This window comes from Plectropomus leopardus, chromosome 17 (assembly GCF_008729295.1).
Source record: "Plectropomus leopardus isolate mb chromosome 17, YSFRI_Pleo_2.0, whole genome shotgun sequence".
Classification (NCBI taxonomy): domain Eukaryota; kingdom Metazoa; phylum Chordata; class Actinopteri; order Perciformes; family Serranidae; genus Plectropomus; species Plectropomus leopardus.
The window spans coordinates 10908236-10930701 of record NC_056479.1 but is presented as its reverse complement, the minus strand read 5'-3'; the positions used below and the strand labels follow the sequence as shown (position 1 = coordinate 10930701).

The window sequence follows — 22466 nt, the reverse complement described above, 5'->3', positions numbered from 1 at the left end:
AAATAGCAGTTAGTTGTGCCACAGTGCCAAAGACCAGAATTCAATGGGTTTGATGTTTTTGCTCCCACAGACTCGTGGGCTGATGATGAGAAATATGAGTGTGATGTGGGCTGGCAGGCCTTCCAGGCTGGCTGCTACAAGGTGACTTCAGAGAAGATTGACTGGGATACAGCTCAGAAAACCTGTCAGAGGATGGAGGCCAACCTGGTCAGCATCCACACCCTACCTGAGCTTGAGTTCATCATACGCTACCTGAAGAAAGGTGATCTCCATTTTTTTATTGCACTACATCTTTTGTGCATCTTTTCCTCTGAACTGCATCGCTGTTGGGGGCTAGAACTTCAATGAAATTCTCTCAAATCAGAGTTCAATCTCTATACCAAAGAGTATTGACTAGTAACAGACTTTAAAGAAGGTAATAAACATTCTGAAGAGATAAACAGTGTTCCAGATGGGGGAAGTGAGGGATTTTGATATTTTTCTGTATAAATATAGAAAAAAGAAAAAAACATCATCCTCAACCAAGAAAAAAGAGAACAGGAGTGCGTGTAACTGATGTTGAAGTCCAATGGGTTCACAAAGAGTTCACACACTCAAATCTATCAGACGCTCTTTAACTTCTATTCTTCATCTCTATTTTAAGCACAGGGGAGCAGAGTGCTCTGATGTTTTAGCTATGCCTTCCTCAGTGGGGAACCTGAAAAAAATGTAAAAGTTTTCTGATACATTTGGAAAGTATTTTCAGCTAAAAAGTAAATATTTCTGTTAAAAGAAGTCAAATATGAACATTAAATGGTACTTTCCAGCTGTTTTCCTACATTTTATGCTCACATCTCTGGAAGCTCAAATATAGTGGAAACTAGGCAGTTCATCCCTGATCTGGAAAACAGCACATGAAAAGAGGAATCAAATTTTTAGGTCATGGAACTGCTCCAATGTAGTTATTGAACCTCATGGAAAAGTTTGTCAGTGTCATAATATGGTCATAGTTGGAACCTTATTCCTGATGTTGACCCTGTTTCTGTGATCCCCTAATAATTCTATAACCTAACCATTTATCTCTGTTCATGGTCCTGTGGTGGAAAGTAACCAAGTACATTTACTCAAATACTGTACTTAAGTACAATTTTAAGGTACTTGAGGGTGAAATATTAATCTACAGTTTAAACAGTTTTACTTACTTGCAGATTTAGATTGTTTACACAAAATATAACTCAACTAATAAGTGATGAGGTATCACTATAGGTTAATCTACCCAGTATATAAAGTCGTTAAAATATGCTCCACCTTCACCAGCTGCAGCATTAAAATTATACACAGAAGTCAAACACATTCTGCATAATGTGTACTTTTTGTACTTTAAAGGAATACTTCACCTTCCAAATAACCATTTGTGTATCAATTACTCATCCTGTGTTACCTTGAATTCATGAAGAAAACGTAGTTTTTCTTGCATGCCTCCACAACGAACAAAGAATCCAAAAACGAAGAAAATAACTGAAGCAAAAGAGGGCTGCATTTACCAACAGCAAAAGTATATCAAAACATCTGTTTACAAACTCTCACTCAACTCATGCAGTTAAATGTTGGCAAACTCAGAATTATGTCAGTTGACTTGGATTTGGATGTTCAATACAAATATTCAGCTATTCATTCCTTTTTTTCATATACAACTCAGGAGTTTGATCGGGGTTCGGCAGGATGTTTTAGGTGACAGTGACCTTTACATAATATAGTAAACAAGCCAAGACTGTGTCATATTAAGTTACTGTGAGCTATAAATTCACCATTTCTGAGCAGAAGGCAGAAACTGACTTTATCTCTGGGCCTGACCATTAAAGCCTCTCATCCTCCATGCAGCTGCCTCTGTCTCACTCAGACTCATTGTGTGTCTGGGTCAGCAGCTTCCTGTACCAGAGAGCAGCGTGAAACTGAGATACATCTGGCGACTGAAACATCCCCAGAAGTGCACTGCACACTGAAAAGAAAAAAAATAACCCTAGACTGCTCACTTGAAGAGTCTCAAACAACTGAGTTGAGACTTGAATCATAGACTTTCAGGGGCAGCCCTAGTATTATTCATGTCTCATTTATGTAGTAGTAGTAGTAGTAGTAGTACTTAACAGACAGACAGTCCTTTCTAACAGGGGACTGAACTAAAGCTGAATATTATCTATATGCTCCTCAAAGCCAGTAATTGTACCTCGCTGAGCATGGGAGCTGCTGGTCTACCTCTGCCTCAATCTGTAGTTTGTTAGTGTTATTGTTTTACTTTGGTTAATCAAGGATAACCCATAACACTTTAAAATTCATTTTTAAATAATGCGAAAAGGTATAAGTTGGAACAACTTTATGAGTAATAAACTTAACACATGTGTTCATAAATATGATGACATAATACTTTGACATAACAATTTCTTTGAGATAATGTGGAAAACTTATTACAAATTAACTTGTGTGGGTTATCAACTTAAACTATGAACTTATGCTCATAATTCTGGTAATTAAGTATTTAATAACCATATTTATGAATGCACATTTTTAATTATAATATATACAGTTTATTATAAATAATAAACTTTATTTAGATCACTTTTCATACAAGGAAGGCATATTCTTATTATTCAAAGGGAATTTTAAAGTGTAATGGACTGTTACCATAATTATGAACACATTTTTAAGTTGATTACTAGTAAAAAATTAATTTGGTCCAGCAATTTTCCACATTATTTAAAAGGAATTTCAAAGTGTTAAAACACCAGCATGTTCTCGGTTTTTGGATTCTTTGTTCACTGTTGAGGCATGCGTAAAACAAATTCACAAATTCAACATAACATAGGGTTAGTATCTGAAACATAATTGGAACATAATTTGGGGGGTGAAGTATTCCTTTGGGTTATATTTTGATGCTAATACTTTTGTACTTCAGCAACATTTTGAATGCAGAGCTTTTTCTTTTAAAGCAGTGTTTAAACAGTGTAGTTTTGCTACTTTTACTTTAAATCAGAATACTTCTTCCTTTCCTGCCTGTGTCAGACATTGACCAGCTTTGGATCGGTCTCCATGACACTGATATGCAAATGGACTTCCAATGGACTGACCACACGCCCGTCATCTTCACCCACTGGCACCCCTTTGAACCCAACAACTTCCGCAACACCCTGGAAGATTGCGTCTCCATGTGGGGAGCTGTGAGTGACCCTTCCTTCACCCTCGCACTGACCCCCAGAGTCTGGGGCCTTAATCACCTCAAAGTACTCTCACTGTCAGCAAGTCTCCTCCATGAGAATATATCTAACAGCTGTGTTCTTGCTCTCTGTTTGTGTCTTGCTTACGTGTGCAGGAGGGCCGCTGGGATGACAGCCCTTGTAATATGACTCTGGCCTCCATCTGTAAGAAACCGGGAACAAAGAGTGATGGGAAGCCACAGCACCAGGACTGCAAACAAGTATAACACTTTTTGTCTTAACTGCCACATACTTCAATTTCTCCTTGATGTGCACTGTTTATGCAAGATTACTGGGTTGGTTTTTTTTTTTGTTGGACTAGATACTTTTTTTTAGCTTCTCCATGTCTCAGTTTCAGTCCACAAAGACTCTATTCAGATGTCTTGCAGCATTTCTGTGCTCTCATTCCAGCTGCAGACAGACTGCAGTGTTGCTGAGGGCATAATCATTATTCTAAGTATTTCAGCCATTTTTTTCCACCTTTGACTCCTTCTCCCAGCACCCTCCTTTATCTATCACCCTTCCACCCTTTGGCCCACTCGTCCACTCCCAGTCTGTAAGTGTAACATAAATCACTCCTTTATAAAGCCAGAACAGACAAACTGGGCACTCTTCCTTTGGCTGAACACAAACTGTACTTTCCCATGGCCCAAAAAACAAAACACACAAAAGATTATATTCTTTAAGACATGCAAATTTGGACATGTTGTTTGCATCTTCATTCAACAAGTGTGTTCAGTGCATACAAAAAAAAAATACCCCTACTTCTTGTACCCACGTGGTGAATTCAACCCCATCTGGAGGATCCATCTTCATCTGTGTCTGATTTCCCAGATCATAATTCTCTCCATATGAGATGGTAAAAAGCCTCTCATACCTGACTTGCCCCTACCTGACCATCACTGCCAAGTGGACAGTGTCGGGTTTCATGTGTGACAGAGAGGATAATCATAGTGTGTTTGTGTATCTTTTGTGCGCTTTTTTTTGCCAGGCGTTGATTTATGGTGTAAGCGATCTGACGAGTCGTGCTGTTTCTCAGCTGTACCATCCAACAGAGATCTTTCTATGGTCTGTTTGGTGAGATGAATCTCTACCCGTCTCCCTGGGGAGCGAGGCATCATGGGTGGTAATGTGACGGGGGTCATTTGGCATGGCACATGCTGCAGGGCCCTGCTGTGGTGCGGTTTGCCTCCAGCAGATGAGCTAACTTCACGCAACATGTGAAACAACAGCGACAGAAAGCCAGCTGACCGCTTCAGCAACATTACACCACATGATCCCCATCCAGCGCTGGGGTCATTACTCAAAAAATGAAACTGATTGCTCGTCACTGTAATACTGTCATTTTACTCACTAACTGGTTGCATTTTTCTGATTTATACTTTGGAAGATTTCTTTTTCAGCATAGCTCAGCAGCCTCATGTATGAATAAACAAAGAGATGACACAACACTGATGTCTGGTGTCAGAAGTGGCCTGCGGCGGAGGCAGCTGCTAAGGGCCCCTCAGTCATCAGGGGGCCCACACAATTATTGAAAATATGAGGTCTTTCTGTTTAGTGAATTTTTTTTAAAGACACAGACCCTGATTTTATCCAAATGCACCTCCTTAGCTAGAAATGTTTGATTCTAAAAATGTTCTGAGAATGTTACGATGCAATGTCTTGGTTATGTTTTGAGCGGGAAGGCTTCATTTAGTTTCCAAAATGTTCTTCGGGGTAACGTTTTTTTGTTTTTATTTTTATGTTCCCAGAATATTATTATTTGAGAGTAGTTTAACATGCTTTGAAGTCATTATACAAATATATTTTGCTAACATTTTACAGAAGTAGTGTAACCATAGTTACTGTGCTAATTATATTATGGGATTATTTGGATTATTATTTAAGTCACCATAAAAGTTTATCTTGTTGCAGAATGTTGTGAAAAGAGGAATATTTTACCCAAAGTAATTACACATTTGTATTTTGGTTTTACAGAATTAAAATGAATTATTGCATACAGGAATTAATTTTTTAAATAATTTCTATTATTTTATCTATACATGCATATATATGTAATTTCAAATTGCTATTTCAACTTCCCTTAACTTCAAGTAATTAACAGAGAATTATCATCTGAATCTGCATCTTTTTCATTGGCTTTAATAAGCTTTCACAGTGAGTTTGAGCTGTTTGTTTAGCTGCCCAACCATAACAGTGTTGGTTCACTCTCATCACTCTCACAGTGTTGTTTTTGGCCACAGCAGGCAGCTGTTTTCAGCGAAAAAGCCACTGTACACAGCCTGCTCAGCACCAAACAGCAGACAGACACAGTTAGAGACTGGCTGGTGAACATAGTGGAACATTTATCAGCTAAAGAGAGAGATGTTTCCCTCAGGAGTTGGTTGAGACCAAAAACAGGGCTGAATGATGATGTTGCTAGGTAACGGCTGAATGTAAAGCTGTAAATGTTTGCCAACAAGTTCGTCAAATCAACTTTTAAAGGTGATATGTCAATGTTGCATTTGCGGCTTGTTTTCTCTGCCCCTATAAGAGGAGAGTAAATGTTATAAAAGGCTCATTTTTAGTTATGCATTTTACATAAGTAAGACACTGCTGTTTTAACACTGTTTAAAAGTATTTGGCTCTCCTAAGAACATTTTTCACGGGTTTGTGTGATAAAGTCAAAATAGTGGAAATACTTTCACCAACAAAAATTTGATATATTGCTTGTTTTCAAATGATTTAGGACCTGAATATAATTTTTGGATTGTTCAGCATCTGTGTCATTTATTAGAGAGACAAAAAAAATGAATTGACAATGGACATACGGCATAGATCAGGTGTGGTGTTTCATAGCATTACTGGTTGATTCTACTTAAAATACTTCTCAAGACATGTTGCTGAGAACATGCTATAAGTCGACAATGGTGTAATACAGGAAAGGGGGGATTGGAAGGAGTGTTTAGGAGATGTGAGTTTCAGCAGATCAAACCTCTCCAGCAGCTGTAATCTTTGAGGTTTTTGTCTGGATGCCAAAAGTGGCTGTGCAAAAAGCCCGAGGTTGGGCTTATTCACACAAAGCTGTATACGAACTGTCTCTCACCATCGTTCTTTTGCAAAACCTCACCCCTCATGACCTTCTGCGTGTTGGCTCGCTCTGCATCTGTACACGTCTGCAACTACAGTCGGCCTACAAGGGCTGTCAGGAGGGACTGAGGCCAGAGAGCAGTTATTTCTGCGTGTCAGGACATGGTCTTTTTATTCTGCTTTATACAGCTGACTGGTGGAAGTGGACTCAATTCTGTTTTGACTGTTGAAATGGCACTCAAATTGTTTTTGAGAGACACTATTTATGTTTTGTGTGTGCAGAGGAGGATATGTTTTAGGTCTTGTTTACTTGTCTGTCTGTGAGTTTTTTCCTGAACTTCTTGGTCAAACACATTTCTTTCACATATCCAGAATACCCCAATGCCCAAAAGAGTTTTGTGTTATATGATTCTCCATTTTCCTGTAACTGTTCCAATTTTTTGTTGGCCTGTAAATTGCCTTAGTTCCTAAACTTTGCCTGGGTAGGCAGTGCCACTGAAACATGACCAATTTAAGTGCCTGACTCACTTGAAATTTGCACCATCCTTTCATCCACAGAGCACCAGTATTGCTGGGATTTAGACGGCATCCAACAATCTGCATAATTCTCTGTCACGATGTGTTTTTTGATGAACATCCAGATTCAGATTTTAAATGATTAAATTAGCCATTTGAAAGTGTAGCACATTCTTGTAGACACTCTTTGAATTGTTTATTTTTATGCCTCTGCGTTGGCGACAGCCAGAGGCTTTATGATTTCAGGTTGTACATACATACGTTGATATCTCAGAAACCTCTTGAGGGAATAACTTCAAATTTGGCACAAATGTCCACTTGGACTCAACAAGAACTGATTAAAATGTGTTGGTCAAAGGTCACAGGCCAAGGCTACTGTGACCTCGTAATATCTCAAGAACACTTTTAGGGAATTTCTTCAAATTTGGCAGAATCATCCACTTGAAATCGACAATGAACTGATTGGATTTTGGTGGTCAAAGATCAAGGTCACTGTGACCCTGTGTTTGTCTCATTCTCACAAATGTGGTATCTCAAGAACACATGAGGAAATCATTTCTAATTATGGCCATAACTCAAAAGTTTATTTACTAATAATAACAAGATCTCACACAATCATCTAATAGGTCAACACGATGAAGTGCTGACATTTTGTATCCAAAGTTCAAAGGTCGTTTTCAGTGTGACATCTTGCTGTTCTGCAAAAAAACCTCATCTGGCCATTACTAAACGTTATAACTCAGGAACAGAAAGGGAGAAATTTGGTCTGATACTGAATTCGTGACACTAATCTAATCTAATAAAAACTGTGATGACTGTATAGATCTTCTGTGCTGCCTGCTTGAAGATATGTTTGAGGCATCCGCATTTAACTTTTTGCAGCAACATTTGAAGTATTGTCTATCTTCAGGTCTTGATATGAGGCTGGACAGACATGGATATAAACTGCAACAATGAGGCATATAACCGCAAGTCTGTAATTTTAGATTTTTTTAAAAATGTTTTTTTCATTTCATTTCTATATCCTACTCCCCTCTTCTTAGGGCTGGAAGTGGCACAGTCCAGCTTGTTACTGGGTTGGAGAAGATCTGTCTACCTTTGATGAGGCCAGGAAGTCCTGTGAGGACCAAGGAGCTGCCCTTGTTACCATCACAAATCGGTGCGCACAGTAACACACACATACAATGACACACACACACACAGACATTACAGTGTGTTTTGTCAGTGCTGCCTTACTAAAGGTCCATGTTGAATCTAAAGGTTCGAGCAGGCGTTCGCCAACAGCCTGGTGTTTGGTCGCTCTGGTGATTCCTTCTGGATTGGTCTCCATGACCAGGGCAGCCCCGGGTCTTTCCACTGGCTCAGCGGGGATGAAGTGTCCTACACCAACTGGAATCGTGACCAGCCAGGTACAAGTTAAATATGTCATGTTTGTATGAGTGGGATTTGCAGAATGACCAGATTTGGGTTGTTACAGTATCTTCTGTACACACTGCAGATTCATTTATTCCTGTAGCTGTGATGGGTTCACTTCTATAGCTGGAGATTTTCAGCAAGAGGTCCAGTCTGAGCCAGAAAAATTTTGGATTTAATCTACAAAGACGAAACTGGATTGGTCCCAGGTGTTTTTCTTGGGCCAAAAATACAGACTTGCAACTCCTCATATCCTGATTTGGCTATAACGCAGCTTTGATTAGCTGACAATCTGCAAAAATGATCAGCAGCAGTCAAACCCAGCCAACGGGGGTTTGTTTTGATTTAAATTTAATGCATCAGAATTAGACCAGTTTGTTTAGGAAAATGTAAACCGTGTTTTGTCCTCCAACTTGTGGTAACCACAGGAATGTGGGAGCAAACAAGATAGAATACTCCTTGAGAAATTCAGGCCATTATGGATTTTGGATTCTCCATAATTTCTAAACCAGACATTGCGACATACAAAAAAACAAAAAACAGTTGTGGGTGAGTCTTATGGCTTTAGAGATCGATCCAAAGATATGAACCGTCTGACCTTAGCACAGATTATAGCTCAACTTTTTTTGTTGCTCTTGTGGACTTGGCTGGTTAAAGGACCTCTCTGACATTTTTTTACTTTATCTGTAGATTTTTGTCACATAATAACATCTCCAGTGCAAACATGTAATTTATTCACATGATATTCATAAATTCAACACCCAAGGTTGCATCTGTGACCCAGTAGTAGCAGAACGACTCATTACAGTTGAATCCCAACACCACTATTTGATCTCTTTAAGGCTCCAAAGCCTGTGATTGTAAGTGGTGGCATTTACTCAATCACTGTATTTAAGTACACATTTTAGGTTCTTTTACGTCATTTGAGTATTTTGATCTCACGCCACTTTCTACTTCTACTCTGCTACATTTCAGAGGGAAATATTGTCCTTTTTACTTCACTACAAGTCCTTGAAGACATTAGTTACTAGTTGCTTTGCAAATTAAGATGTTGCTCACAAACCACCTGAAAATTTACAAGTACAGCTGAAACCATAAATTGATCGATTACAAAACTAATTGGCAGCTATTTGGTGGTGGCTGTGGCTTGCAGGTCGTCCACTAATTGGAGGGTTGTGGGTTCGATCATCGACTCCTTCAGTCAAAAGTGAATAAAAATATAAACTTTAGTGTTCACTCAAAGGGCCACATAACTGCAGTGCTTTTCTTTGGACCTCAGATTAACAACCGTAGAATGATGCTTATTTTTGTTTCTCTTAGAGGAAGACACTCACTAGGATGTCCCTGACCATTGTCTGGCTTATAGACAGATGACAAGTAATTCACAGAGAATCAAACTGACAAGTACTGGCTTTAAGGAGTCACAAAAAGGAGCAAATGTCATTCTTCTTATTGAGGCCCTTGGGTGACACAGTGTTTAGAGTGTAGATTCAGACGTCTAAGAGAAGGGTGTTGATGTCTCCCCTCCTCTCCGTGGGAGTCAGACATTTCTGCTCACAGTGTAACTGCTGAGAGAGACAACAGTGTGGTTCATTAGACAGAAGAGGTTAGCCACGCAGCTCTTTTGGTTTTTGTTGGTACTTTTGTGTTCTAAGACCTTTTTCTGAGGGGTTTGGAAGTTTTGCCTCTGTAAACACGTCCACAGGGGCTTAAGAGCATCACATTGTTGGTTTTACATGAGATGATACCTTTGATAACAAAATCTCTTGGTTTTGCAAATAAAGTTAAATTGTTGACAGTTAGCACACTTCTAGTCCCTGTTTGCAGTTAACGTTGCCCCTGTTTTGATAAAAGTTTAATGCAGCATCCAACACTTATAACTGTCTAATAAAAACGTGTATAATCGCATTTTCCGCACATTTCCCCCCCTCTGCATCATCCCTCTATTTCCACACATTTCATCAGTGTAGCGTCTTCCTCTTTCTCTCTCCGCTCACCTACATTTCACCCTGTATCTATTTCAGTCAAAGTCAGTGGCGGCTGCGTTTCCATGGCGACGGGATTCGCAACAGGTCTGTGGGAGGTGAGGGAGTGTGCGTCATCCAAGGCGAAATTCATCTGCCGTCACAACCAGGACACGTCTCTGAGCCCCGAGCCCCCCGTCCCTCAGCCCACCCCGAGCCTCAGTGGTGCCTGTCCCAACGGCTGGAAGAGCAACAGCAACCTGCGCTACTGTTACAAGGTTCAGCCAGTCTTACACCTTTGCTACTCTGCTGGTTTCACTCACACTGTGGCCTTAACCTTTTCTCATTTAAGTGTGAAAGCATCAGGTTGTAGATGTAGATTTTTTTCAGTTTCTCCATTTGAATACAGATAAATTAGAAAATAGCTAATGCAGAGCGTAATCCTCATCAGACGATAGGCGCTGGGTTTTGAGATTGCATTTCGGCCAATGTGTTTCATCTCTTTTGCTCTCCACACGGGCTGTTTCCCTACAGGCAAGAAAAGCTCATTCAAACGTGATTGGTCGATGCTACTCAACAACTACTACTACAAATGGAAACCAGAATTCTTCCAATACCAAAATTTTGTCCTGTTGCCTCAAGATTCTGCATACATATGAAAATATCCATTTTCATAGATTATTCTTAATACTAATTGCATTTTTACTGTAGTCACACCTTTATCCCCTGTGTGCAGGTGTTTCATTCCTCACATCTGGAGCAGAAGCTGAGCTGGCTGCAGGCTCACCTGTCCTGCCGGAGTCACGGGGCCAACCTGCTGAGTATCACCAGCCCTGAAGAGGAGCAGTTTGTTCTGCAGGTCCTCCATGAGGCCTTCGGGTGGGTGTGCATCTGACCAGGTGACATGAGATGTAACATGACAAAGATGAGGATGAGGAACATGATGATGATTATGATGATAAGGAGGAGGGCGAGGACGATGGCGATGATGACAACAATGATGATGATGATGATGATGATGATGATGATGTTGCCGTTGCCCACAGGGAGTCAGAGGAACATGAGCAGCACTGGTTCTGGATTGGACTGAACCGCAGGAACCCGATGGATAATGGCAGCTGGAAGTGGAGTGATGGACTGGCTGTGAGTAAAGTTACTGTGAAGACTAACTGTGTACAGATGCTGCATTTTAAAAAAATGCTGAAAGCAAAATTTGTTTTTTTTCTCTCAGTTCACGTACCAGAACTTTGGCCGCTACTACTACAACATCCGGCAATGTGCTGCAGCAGACTTGGGCACGATGACCTGGCTGGCCATGCACTGTGACTCAGAGTTAGATTGGATCTGCAAGATCCCCAGAGGTACTACAACACTCAACCTTTTTTGGGCCCATTTAGAAAGCCCTACACTGTGTTGGTACAGTAGCACATCTTGTCTTCACTCTTTCCACCTACAGCATCACTCTCTGATTTAAGTCTCTCAAGATTACTTCCCCTTTTTCATTCATCACATTTTGAATGGCTTGAATACACTTTTATCGTGTGTGTGTGTGTGTGTGTGTGTGTGTGTGTGTGTGTGTGTGTGTGTGTGTGTGTGTGTGTGTGTTTAGGTACTGTTGAGAAGGAACCAGATGTCACTGAAGGTCAGTCTTGTTTTCTTAGCTTTGAACTTCCCTCAGAATACTGAACTGATCTCCTAAGGGCTTATTTCAAACCCTCCGATTATGTCTCATGACTTTCTTGCCTTCTCCTCTCATCCCTCATCTGTCAGGCGCCACTTCCCCGGAATGGATTGGTTTCCAGGAGGCTGAGTATAAATTTTTTGACCATCGCACCACTTGGGACCAGGCCCAGAGGATTTGCTCTTGGTTTGATTCTTCGCTGGCCTCCGTCCACTCAGCTGCTGAGGAGGCTTTCCTGGCCAAGACTTTACGTGAGGTAGTGCACCATTTATCAATAATTTCATCATTGTTTGTGTGAGTTGATTAAATCCAAAAATGCAATTAATCACTTTTGGTTTAGCAGGCAGTCCAACTCATGAGGGCAAATCCATCAGAAATACCTAACAAGTACCAACCTGTGTGATCTGTGTAATTATTGTGTCTGTATTTTGAATGGCAGCCTTTTCTACAGACAAGCTCTGCCTGGTTAAACGTTTGTGTGGCCTCGACATGCCGTTTCACAGTTTTTCTCTCACTTTCAGATGGTAAAGGTGGAGGGTGATAATTGGTGGCTGGGGCTTCACACCTATGAAAATGATGGCCGCTTCCGCTGGTCTGACCACTCTGTGCTCAATTATGTGTCCTGGGCTCTTGGGAGGCCGCACCCGCTCAGCCGTGATCGCAAATGTGTCCACCTGACCGCCAGCAAAGGTGAGAACAGCAGAAGTTAGAGACCTCAAGAGGCTAAATCTAATGCAGTACACAGACATGAGATTGTGTTTTCTATTTCCAAACAGCGGAGTGGGCTGATCGGAAGTGCCACTCTGACCTGCCCTACATTTGTAAGAGAGTGAATGTCACAGGCACCATTCCTCCAACTCCATCACCCCCACACCCACCCGCAGGCTGTCCAGACGGATGGTCCTCCTATCAACATAAGGTAGAGCTACAACACACCAGGGGTCAGATGTATAAAACTGTGTGTAGATTCAAGATGAAAACTGTGTGTACATACAAAGGCAGAAATATGCATGTGCTTTCTGTTCAAATTTCTAAAGCTGTGCGTACGCCTGATTCTATTTCATAAATCTCGGTTATTATAGCACTTTACATGTTTATACAAGTTATTTTCACATTATAACAAGATGTTTTCATATTATAAAGAGAAATATTAAGTCTGTTATAACATGAAAGTATATGTAGTAAATGTAGAAATGGCCTTAAACATCCGTTTGCGTAGTTGTGCCAGCTCCACCACTTATTAGACCTGTCACTGACAAATATAGTGAAGAAAGTGTAATTTCACTGACTATGTCGCTTCAACCCGGTTTTCCAACTGTGCCAGAGCAGCTGTCATTACACACGGCTGTGAATATTTTCAATGTCTGTACCACTAATTCATCACATTTCGGCACCCCATTATTGCAGTAAAATGTCAATCATCATTATTATTAAATGTCAGGAGGATGATCAAAGACTTATTCAGAGCACTCCTGTTGAAAACTAAAAGAAAAATAAAATTCAAAGATCACTAACAGGAAGATGAATGTAAATAAAAGTAATGATCAAATTCATCACGTTGAAATAATTTAAAAGGAACCTTATAATAGTGCCTTTGTTTGACATTTTAGAGAAGTCTGTGCAGCCTGCAAACATAACACAATCAACGAAATTGGTAAAACACTCTAAAAATGTTTTATCTATCTCTCAATTTATAATTGATCCCCTTTTTATCATACCATCAACTCTGCCGGCTAAAACAATATGTACGCCTACTCTAAAATATGTGTGAGGTGGACACATTCTTACCGCACATTCTTACATTATAAATAGCAGTTTATGTGAAGGAAAAGGCGTACTTATGGTTTTTGTGCGTGCACATTGTTTATGGATCTGGCCCCGGGAGTTCAGCATAATGCAACTATTATGTTGTTAACATGATGCAGGATTTCCAGAATGCTTAAAATAAGTGTACCATACAGGGAGTCAAGCTTCTATCCTGAGCACTCTTTTTTTTTATGTGTGCATTGACATTTGGTGTTTCTGTAGTGTTTCAGAGTATTTGATCAGTCACCCCGAGTCACATGGTCTGCATCCAAGTTGAAATGTGAAACGCAGGGAGGTGTTCTGGCAGTGGTGTCCACTCATTTGGAGCAAGGTAATTACAGCAGAGTACAGCCAGTATCCAGTTAACAGCAGGGACGCAGAGGTGGACTCAACTAAAGTTTATGAACTTACCTCTCTATATAAGTGAAGATTTCTTATTTTTTAGTTATAATTATTTTAATATTTAAAGTTATGGTCATAAAATTTTAAAAAAGTATGATCTGACAATGTATATGATAAAGTATGATAGGTTATTTTATGACAATAAAAATAATGCAAACATGAGTACTGATGCAATTGAGTCTCCTTCTCACAGCCTTTGTCACCACCCTGCTTCACAATGCCAGCATTGACCTTTGGGTGGGTCTGACCTCAGACTCTAAAGGTCATTTCCAGTGGCCCAAAGCCGGCCTGCTCAGCTACACTAACTGGGCCCCTGGGGAGCCACTCGACAACAGCGGACCACACCACAACAGGACCCCGGTACCCACAGCGCTTACATGTCAGCACACGTGTCATGGTTTAGTCCTCGATGTGTTCCTGCTCTGATGATTTTACTGTCACCTCTCAGGGAAACTGTGTGGCGATGATTCACGGGAACCCACAGAAGGACACGGGCATGTGGGCCTCCCGAGCCTGTGAGATGGAAAGTAATGGCTTCATCTGTCAGAGGCAACAAGGTGTGATATTGAATAATAACAGTGTCTGCTTTAAAAGTGTAGAATATATGCCCCACAAACAAATGACTTTGTTGTTTCTTTAGACTCAGGCATCCCTCCGGCTCCAGCTCTTATCCCTGCCTCCCTGTCGCAGCCTGTGGAGCTGGGTGGAGTGATTTACCGGGTTTTGGAGAAGCGTTTGGACTGGACCGGCGCTCTGCACCTCTGTGAGTCTCTGAATGGGACTCTGGCCATAGTGAGGGATCCCTACCAGCAGGCGTACCTCACACTGCTGATCAACAGCCTGCGCCGGCCGGCCTGGATCGGTCTCTACAATTATGGAGTGAGCCTATTAACTTACAGTGTTATCTCATTAGAATATTAACAGGGTTACACGAGTGTTTCCCCAGCTAAGGGGACATTGCAGTGAATTATTACTTATATTTTTATGTATCAAGGGGCGGAGCTTCACCTGGATGGGTGAAGAAGAAGTGTCGTATACAAACTGGAAAGATGGGGAGCCCCATCAGACGGCAGGATGTGGTCACATGACCACTACTGGCCAGTGGACTGTGACTCCCTGTGATGCTAAAATGGAGGCTGCTATCTGTCAAATTGGGGGTATGTGTGTGTAATATAAAAAGTTCACAAAACTACACACATCTAGACAATAAACGCTAGGTGTTAGACAAAGGCCATGCAAGAGACGAATAAACCGAGTCCACACATGAAGCTCGAATAGTGATTTAATTAAATACTTATGGGAACATAGTCTAATGTGCAGACTCTGTTTTTTGTCGTGTCTGTGATGTCAACCTAAGAAATATTAATGAACATGTTGCACAAATGCACATAACAAATCACTAAAAGACTAAAAAACCTTATCAGCAATTTTCCCTGAAAACACGTCAGCATTTAGTATTGTAAATAATATGGTTTTTCTTTTCTTTTTTTTAAAAATGCCAGAGGAGCCAGTGCTTCACGAATGGATCTACCCCGGCCAGTGCCCACACTCTCTGGGAGAGTGGGCGTGGGTCCCTTTCAGAAACCACTGTTACGCCTTCAACCTGCAAAGTCTTCGACTGCAGCAGGATGCACGCACATCCTGTAAAAAAGGTAGAGTTTCTAAAGTTCCTTTCACACTTCCAGCATTCTCTTGTTATGCTGCCCATTAGGGCTGGATGACTTTTATTTTTAATCCTAATTTTGGCTTCCAATCATGATGAAAAACATGATAATTGAGATAAAAATATTGTGCCACATTGTGTTTTGCAAGGATGCTCTCATTTTATCTCGTGTTAGAAATCAAATGCACCCGTTTTCTTTACAGATGTGCGCTTAGTGATGCAAACTTGGCAACTTACTTGTTAGATTTAGCAACTTTTTCAGACACTCATAATGACTAAATTTCTAAAAAATGACTAGAAGGTGATTTGGCAAAAAGCATTACATATAGTAAATATTGTTTAATATCAGTAATGCCTATAATCTTTATAATAATAATAATAATAATAATAATAATAATTATTATTATTATTATATATATATATATATAAATAAACACTTAATATTTGTGTGTGTGTGATTTATATTTTTTTATTTGTCTCTTTTTGTTACATTTAGCTTTTTAATGTTTTTTTTAGTTGAATTATATTTAAAGTTCAACAAAATCCACTGTTAAAAAGACAAGTTATTTTAAATGTCAACAAATGGTTCAACAAAGTAACCATGTTAAATAATTATATATTTTGATATTATCCAAAACAACCTTGGTTATTATTTCTGCCACATCAAGCATCCCTACTACCCGACCAGCTTATGATACTGAACTGAAAGTCAATTAAGTGGAACACTTCTGACCTTCTCTGCTGCAAACATAATTGACAAAATATATCAATATCTCTAAATTTAGAGGTGTTTTTCATTGAGCTGGCTGCACCATTGTTAAATCTCATAACACGATCAATTCCCATTTCTCTTTTTGTTCCATCTCTTATGTCTGTATTTTTTTCTTTTTCTCTCTTCCAGTGGGAGCTGAACTTCTCTCTATCTTGGATGAAACGGAGAACGGATTTGTATGGGAACACATCCAGAGCTATGCAGAGCAGGCGCACGGAGCTTGGCTGGGCATCAGCGTGAAAGGTCCAGCAACGTTCCATCTCTCTACTGCAGCAAACTTATTAACCTTCAGATTTTCATTTTAAAAAATCCAAGTTTATTCATTTTAGGCTGATGGTAGTGAAATTATCTCACTTTGCTTGCAGATAATACTCCTTATTTAATAAGTTTTACCTGATTGATTATGAATTCTTTTATCTAACAATCATGAAAGAATTAATTTAAGTAAAGGAAACCTAATTAAGACTGTTTCTCTTCTCTTCTCTCCTCGTGTCAAATAAATGTGATAAAGCAAGGTACATTATCTTGGAAAAGTTAATTCATTTAAGCTGCTTTATTATCTGTTAGTGTAATTAGATAATTAGAGTGAAACACCCTGAAATACACTCGGTAAGCGAATGGGAGGAACAGAATCTAAAACCTCTATGACTAAACAGAAATGTAGGACAGAACATGACATGACAAATTAGCTCTCCTTCAGATAAAATTAATAAACGGTTCTGCTTGAGTGTGTTTGAAGCTCCTCTGAGTGTGTGTGTGTGCATGTGCTCCTGCTGCAGGTAGAGGTCTAGTGTGGAGCGAGGACACAGAGATGTCATACACCAACTGGGAGGCGCATGATGTCGCCTTCTCTGTTCTGTCTCCAAATTCCTGCTTCTGGATCCAGAGCAACAGTGGTCTGTGGAAGCCGGGCTCCTGCAGAAATCGCACGCATGGAGTCATCTGCAAACTTCCTCGCAGTAAGCACACACAAGACCACTGTAGCGAAAAGGAAATCATCCTCAGAACCTCAGTTCAAAGAGATTTACATACAAAAGAGAAGTGTAAACCCTTCAATTGATTATAGTGTTAGCAAAAATAAATAATAAAACAACAATAGAATAATATATATTTCTAAGTTTAAAGACACAGTGAAACAACCTGAGAAATCATCAAGTAGAGGATGAGTAGAGTCAATTTTTACTAACTGTCCCTTCCTCCATTTGCAGTTATTGAATCTTCGCCTGTAACATGTAAGTATTTTTATCTGTTGCCATTTTATTCTCTTCAAACTTAAAGAACCGTTCACCCCCAAATCAAAAATACATATTTTTTAATGCCACTACAACGATGGTAGCCGAGGTCGGAGGCAGTATGTTTTTGGGTCGTCTGTATGTACGTCCCATTCTTGTGAATGCAATATCTCAGGAATGCCTTGAGGGAATGTCTTCAAACTGAAGACCCACGAATAAATTAATAATAATACGTTTAATTTTGGTCGTCATAGGTCAAAGGTCAAGGTTACTGTGACCTCATCTGTCTCATTCTTGTGAACACGATACAAAGAATGCCTTGAGGGAAATTTTTCAAATTTGGCACAAACATTCGCTTAGGCTTAACAGTGAACTGATTGGAATTATGTGCTCAAAGGTCAAGGTCACCGTGACCCTGGGTCCATCTCATTCTTGTAAATATAATACAAGGCCTTAAGGAAGTTTCTTTAGATTTGAAAAACATCCACTTGGACTCAAGAATGAACTGATTATAATTTGGTGGTTGAGGGTCAGAGTACTTTGTGACATCATAATGCACATTTGGCGCCCTAGGCAAGCTTCTGCTGCCAGAAGCTTGCATCTACTGCTAGCTCACTTAGCACCACTGAGCTAGCTAACATTACAGCTCAGCTAGAGGAGGACGCCATTAATGTTTACATCTCTCACTGTCACGAGCATGAGCCTCTTGTCCATATGTTTGGCAGTTGAAGTTTGGTAGAGAGAAAATAGTTCCGACATAAAACTGCCCCCAACAAGATCTGTGGATAATCTTGAGTAACCGGGTCATGATTTCTGGATAGACAGGTTGCTGTTGAGTTTTTCAGATGTATTTTTTTGGTGCTTTGAGCACCAGAAACAGAGTCCATCTAGTTCCATTATATTGGAGAGGAGGCAGACATCTCTATGGTGGATATCTCCAACACTGGACAACTCACACCAGAACAATTTAGATTGATAAATAGCACTACAGGTAAGAGCTAAAATACGTAATGTTGATTTGGGGGTGAACTGTCCCTTTAATAAAATATCTGTGTTGTAACTTGTAGTGAATTATTTGTACTGATCCTGGCATCCATTTCCCTAGTGGAAAGCGACCACCTGCCCATAGTAATTGTTGTTCTGGTGACGGCCCTGGTGCTGGTGGCACTGGTTGTCGGTGTGATCTACTTGTACCGCCGGCGAACTGTTGGGTCCCGGGGGTCCTATGAAGGGGCCCGCTACAGCCGAACCAACTCCAACCTGGCAGAGCAGATTGAGAAGAACATCCTGGTGTCGGACATGGAGCTGAACGAGCAGGCAGAGTAGCAGAGCGCCTCGGACCACCCAAACGCAGGACTGGACCCGACCTGACACAGGAGAGGTTGATTTCTATGCGCTGACTCAGATACACATTTTTTATTGTTGTTGACTCTTTTGAAACCAAAAAGAAAAAAAAAGATTTTTAAAGTGCTGAAGGGCTGTGTAGAGCGCAGCAGATGTTTAATTTCAAATTGAATCCCCGACTTCTCAATCCTCTTTTGCCAAGACTTAACAGTTCAAGCAATTTCTCTCCAGGCAAATCAGATCCTTCCACATGTACAGCTTTACCCCACAAGTGTTCATGAAGGACATAAATGGATCTACTGGGAATTTAGTTTTTATCGCAGCCGGAAAAGTTCAACATAAATCTGTTTTATGAAATGACTCCTCGCTGTCTTCCCTGGTGCCAATGTAAAGTTTTGCTTGGTGTATATTTCCTTTATTGCTCCCATTTTGATCGAAAGACTTAAAAAGCAAAACAAACCACAGATCGACTCTTAACAAAAACAATTCATCTCTGTCCTCTAAATACACAGTCACAGTCTTCTTCAGGACCAAATTCACTTTGATTTTTTTTCTGTATTGCCATGACAGTATTTACCTGTACTTGAGGTGTTTTTTTGTAATTTCATTGCGTTCATGTCCTTCCCATTGACTTGTCAGGATCTGTGCAGCTGCAGAGAACTGTTACTGATGATGCATGTGTGGTTTTTGTGAGTGTGCCTCTCTCCTCCTCACTGATCTGACACGTCAGCACCAGCTGTCGGACGAGCAGAGGAGGAAGAAGTCCAAATGTGAATATGTGGAGGGTGACAGGGACCGTTACTAGTGGCGACCGTCTGAGGACAGTACACTACAACTGTGCACATTCAACTGAGTTGCTATACTTAGCAAGGTTGCACAAAACACCTTAAATTAAGTTTGACCTTAAATTTCAAGTTAAGGTTTCCTTAAAAGAAATTCAGTTGCATCAAACACCCTCAAGTCTTCTCTTTAAGGGTCCTTAAATGTTCACTTAAGTTTTTAAGGTTTTCTCCTTTTCTTGGTATTGTACATAAGGAACCCCTTAAGGTTACTTAAACTGTTGCACAAAAGACCTTACACAAGCACAAGTGCAAATATGGAAATATTTTAAGGGATTCTGTGCAACATCTTTGAAGAAGTCTCTCAGCTCAGGAGAAATTAAGCCTTAAGTGTCATATTTAAGGAGAAAATGTAAGGTGTTTTGTGAGACCACGCCCCTGGTCTTAAATGCAACTACATATTCTTTTTGGTACTGCAAGACTGATGGTTGTCATCAAATGATCAGACTTTCAGCTTCCAGGGCTCCGGGCACATTTTGGCACTTTCTGATTTTATCTTGACCTTATTCAGTCTTAGTCATCCACTTGCCTTCAGTCATCCTCCTTAAGCCAAAGCAAACTTTTGTTTTTTTGGCTCTTCATGTCACCATCTGGTGCTGATTCAGCAATTTTTAAGGGCAGTAATTCTCTTTGTATGCACCATGAAAAAGGGGTTTGCAATTTGATATTATTATGGTGTTCACTATGGAGTTCATAGAGTTTTTCTCTATTTGTCTTTTTAATGATGCAGGTTTCATTATGTGTTTTGACTGAAATGTGGCTGGTACAGACATTTGGAAACTTTCTTTTATGGGATGATTGCCAACACTTGAACCTCTCATTGCCCCACAAAGGAAAACATCCCTCAAGTGAATGACACGGTTGTATATACGAGACCCAAAGAATGTTTTAAAAGTGAATTTCCTAAAAGAAAATCTCCTTCCCATTTTTTCTACGTCATTTAAGGATTTCGCATTTGTATAGCAGAATGACTGCATTTTTTTCTTTTTTCTTTTTTCCCCTCAGCTCTCACTGCTGAGTGCATTTCTGTCTTTCTGCTCGCAAGGAATGCTTTGGAGCCGATTCAGTCGGAGGCTTTTTGGTGTCTCACAGAGCTGCTGTGAAAAAAAACAGCTTTTTTTGCTCCGTGAGTTGGACTAAGATAGAGGGGGAAGGGAGGAGGAGAGGGGGTAAGAAAAGAGGTGTGTGTGTGTGTGTGTGTGTGTGTGTGTGTGTGTGTGTGTGTGTGTGTGTGTGTGTGTGCAGTCTCCAGCTGTGGAATGTTGAGTCGGCAAGAAGAGCTCAGTGGCACGTCTGGAACCAATCAGAGAAGCAGGGCTCAGGGACATGAAGGGTCAGAAAGAAGAGTGAAAAAAAGTTTTAAAAAAATAGACAGAGGAGAAAAGGGGTAAAAAGGAGGAGTGTGAGGAGGAGTCAGGACGTAGGAAGAGAGGAAGGAAGAGTGTAAAGGGTGCAGTGGTTTGTCCTGGGCTTACCCCGGCCTCTGCTGGTGGTTTTTACTGTACAGGTTTGTTTTTGTCTGCAGTAGATGTGAGCTGATCGAGGTGGTGATGTGAAGGTGTGACGACCCTCTGTGTTTTTCCCAGTGAGATGGTGTGTGAGGCAGGCCGGCTCTTGTCCCTGTGAAGATTAGCTGAAGCACCTGTTCAACTTTTATTTTTGTTTTGAAAGCTTTTGTGTCATTTTTATATGAAATAAATAAAGTCTATGTTCTCAAAACTTCTGCTTTCGCGGTTATCTGTGGCTTAATTCAGAGCTGGGACTAAGTCCTTGTTTTGCAAGGAACAAGTCTTAAGTCTTTGCAATGAAGTCCCAAGTCAAGCTAGACAAGTCCCAAGTCAAGACTCAAGCCAAGACTGACAAGTCCCAAGACTAGACTGACAAGGTCCGAATCAAGTTCCAGTCAAGACAGAGATATTCTGGGTCAAGTTCCAATTCAAGATTGACAAGGTCTGACTCAAAACCCAATCCAAGACTGACAAATCCAGAGTCAAGTCTCAAGTAAGGACCGACAAGTTCTGAGTCAAGTCCCAGTTTATCTCATATAGGAAAACTTTCTTTTTCCCAATTGGCTTGATGGAAGGTTTTAAGTATTTTCAAGTCAAAAGGCTCAAGTAAAAGTGAAGTCATAAGTCACTGGTATTTAGGCTCAAATCAAGTTAGAAGTCTTTTTTTAATTTTTGAGTTTGAAGTCAACAAATTTGTGACTGGAGTTTGACTCTGGGTCAAAGTCATGTGACACGAGTCCACACCTCTGTCGCCGATATTAACTCATGGAACAATTTCTCATGAAATGTCACAAAGAGAAACAGAGCACTATCCAATTTGTTTGTAACTTAGTGGTAAGCTTTTCCTCTTCTGAGTTTTATAAGTCAGTGAGCTGGGAAATTAATTAAGGAAGTGATGTGTAAAATGTGGACTGCAATGTTGATGTTTTTCCACACGAGGGCACACCTTGCCTGCTGTGTGCCACACATCCTGCTCATGTTGTATTCTCGCTTGACCATTTGTCTCTCAATGAACAGGTCATTGTGCGTT

The 22466-nt window shown here is 40.4% G+C and overlaps 1 protein-coding gene across 1 annotated transcript in view; it reads left to right on the top strand.

Moving 5' to 3' along the window:
- Nucleotides 1–21666, top strand: part of mrc2 (mannose receptor, C type 2) — a 38099-nt gene extending 16433 nt beyond the window's left edge. The window contains exons 7-29 of the mRNA XM_042504849.1: nt 71–262; nt 3037–3191; nt 3344–3448; nt 7856–7971; nt 8073–8221; nt 10250–10467; nt 10926–11068; nt 11236–11332; nt 11421–11550; nt 11799–11831; nt 11960–12126; nt 12392–12560; nt 12647–12789; nt 13899–14007; nt 14272–14438; nt 14527–14635; nt 14719–14957; nt 15073–15235; nt 15581–15730; nt 16643–16756; nt 17293–17472; nt 17722–17745; nt 18851–21666. Coding sequence (XP_042360783.1) covers nt 71–262; nt 3037–3191; nt 3344–3448; nt 7856–7971; nt 8073–8221; nt 10250–10467; nt 10926–11068; nt 11236–11332; nt 11421–11550; nt 11799–11831; nt 11960–12126; nt 12392–12560; nt 12647–12789; nt 13899–14007; nt 14272–14438; nt 14527–14635; nt 14719–14957; nt 15073–15235; nt 15581–15730; nt 16643–16756; nt 17293–17472; nt 17722–17745; nt 18851–19071 — 3293 coding nt within the window. The 3' untranslated portion in view covers nt 19072–21666. The remainder of the gene's footprint in view (nt 1–70; nt 263–3036; nt 3192–3343; nt 3449–7855; nt 7972–8072; nt 8222–10249; nt 10468–10925; nt 11069–11235; nt 11333–11420; nt 11551–11798; nt 11832–11959; nt 12127–12391; nt 12561–12646; nt 12790–13898; nt 14008–14271; nt 14439–14526; nt 14636–14718; nt 14958–15072; nt 15236–15580; nt 15731–16642; nt 16757–17292; nt 17473–17721; nt 17746–18850) is intronic.
- Nucleotides 21667–22466: the final 800 nt, after the last annotated feature.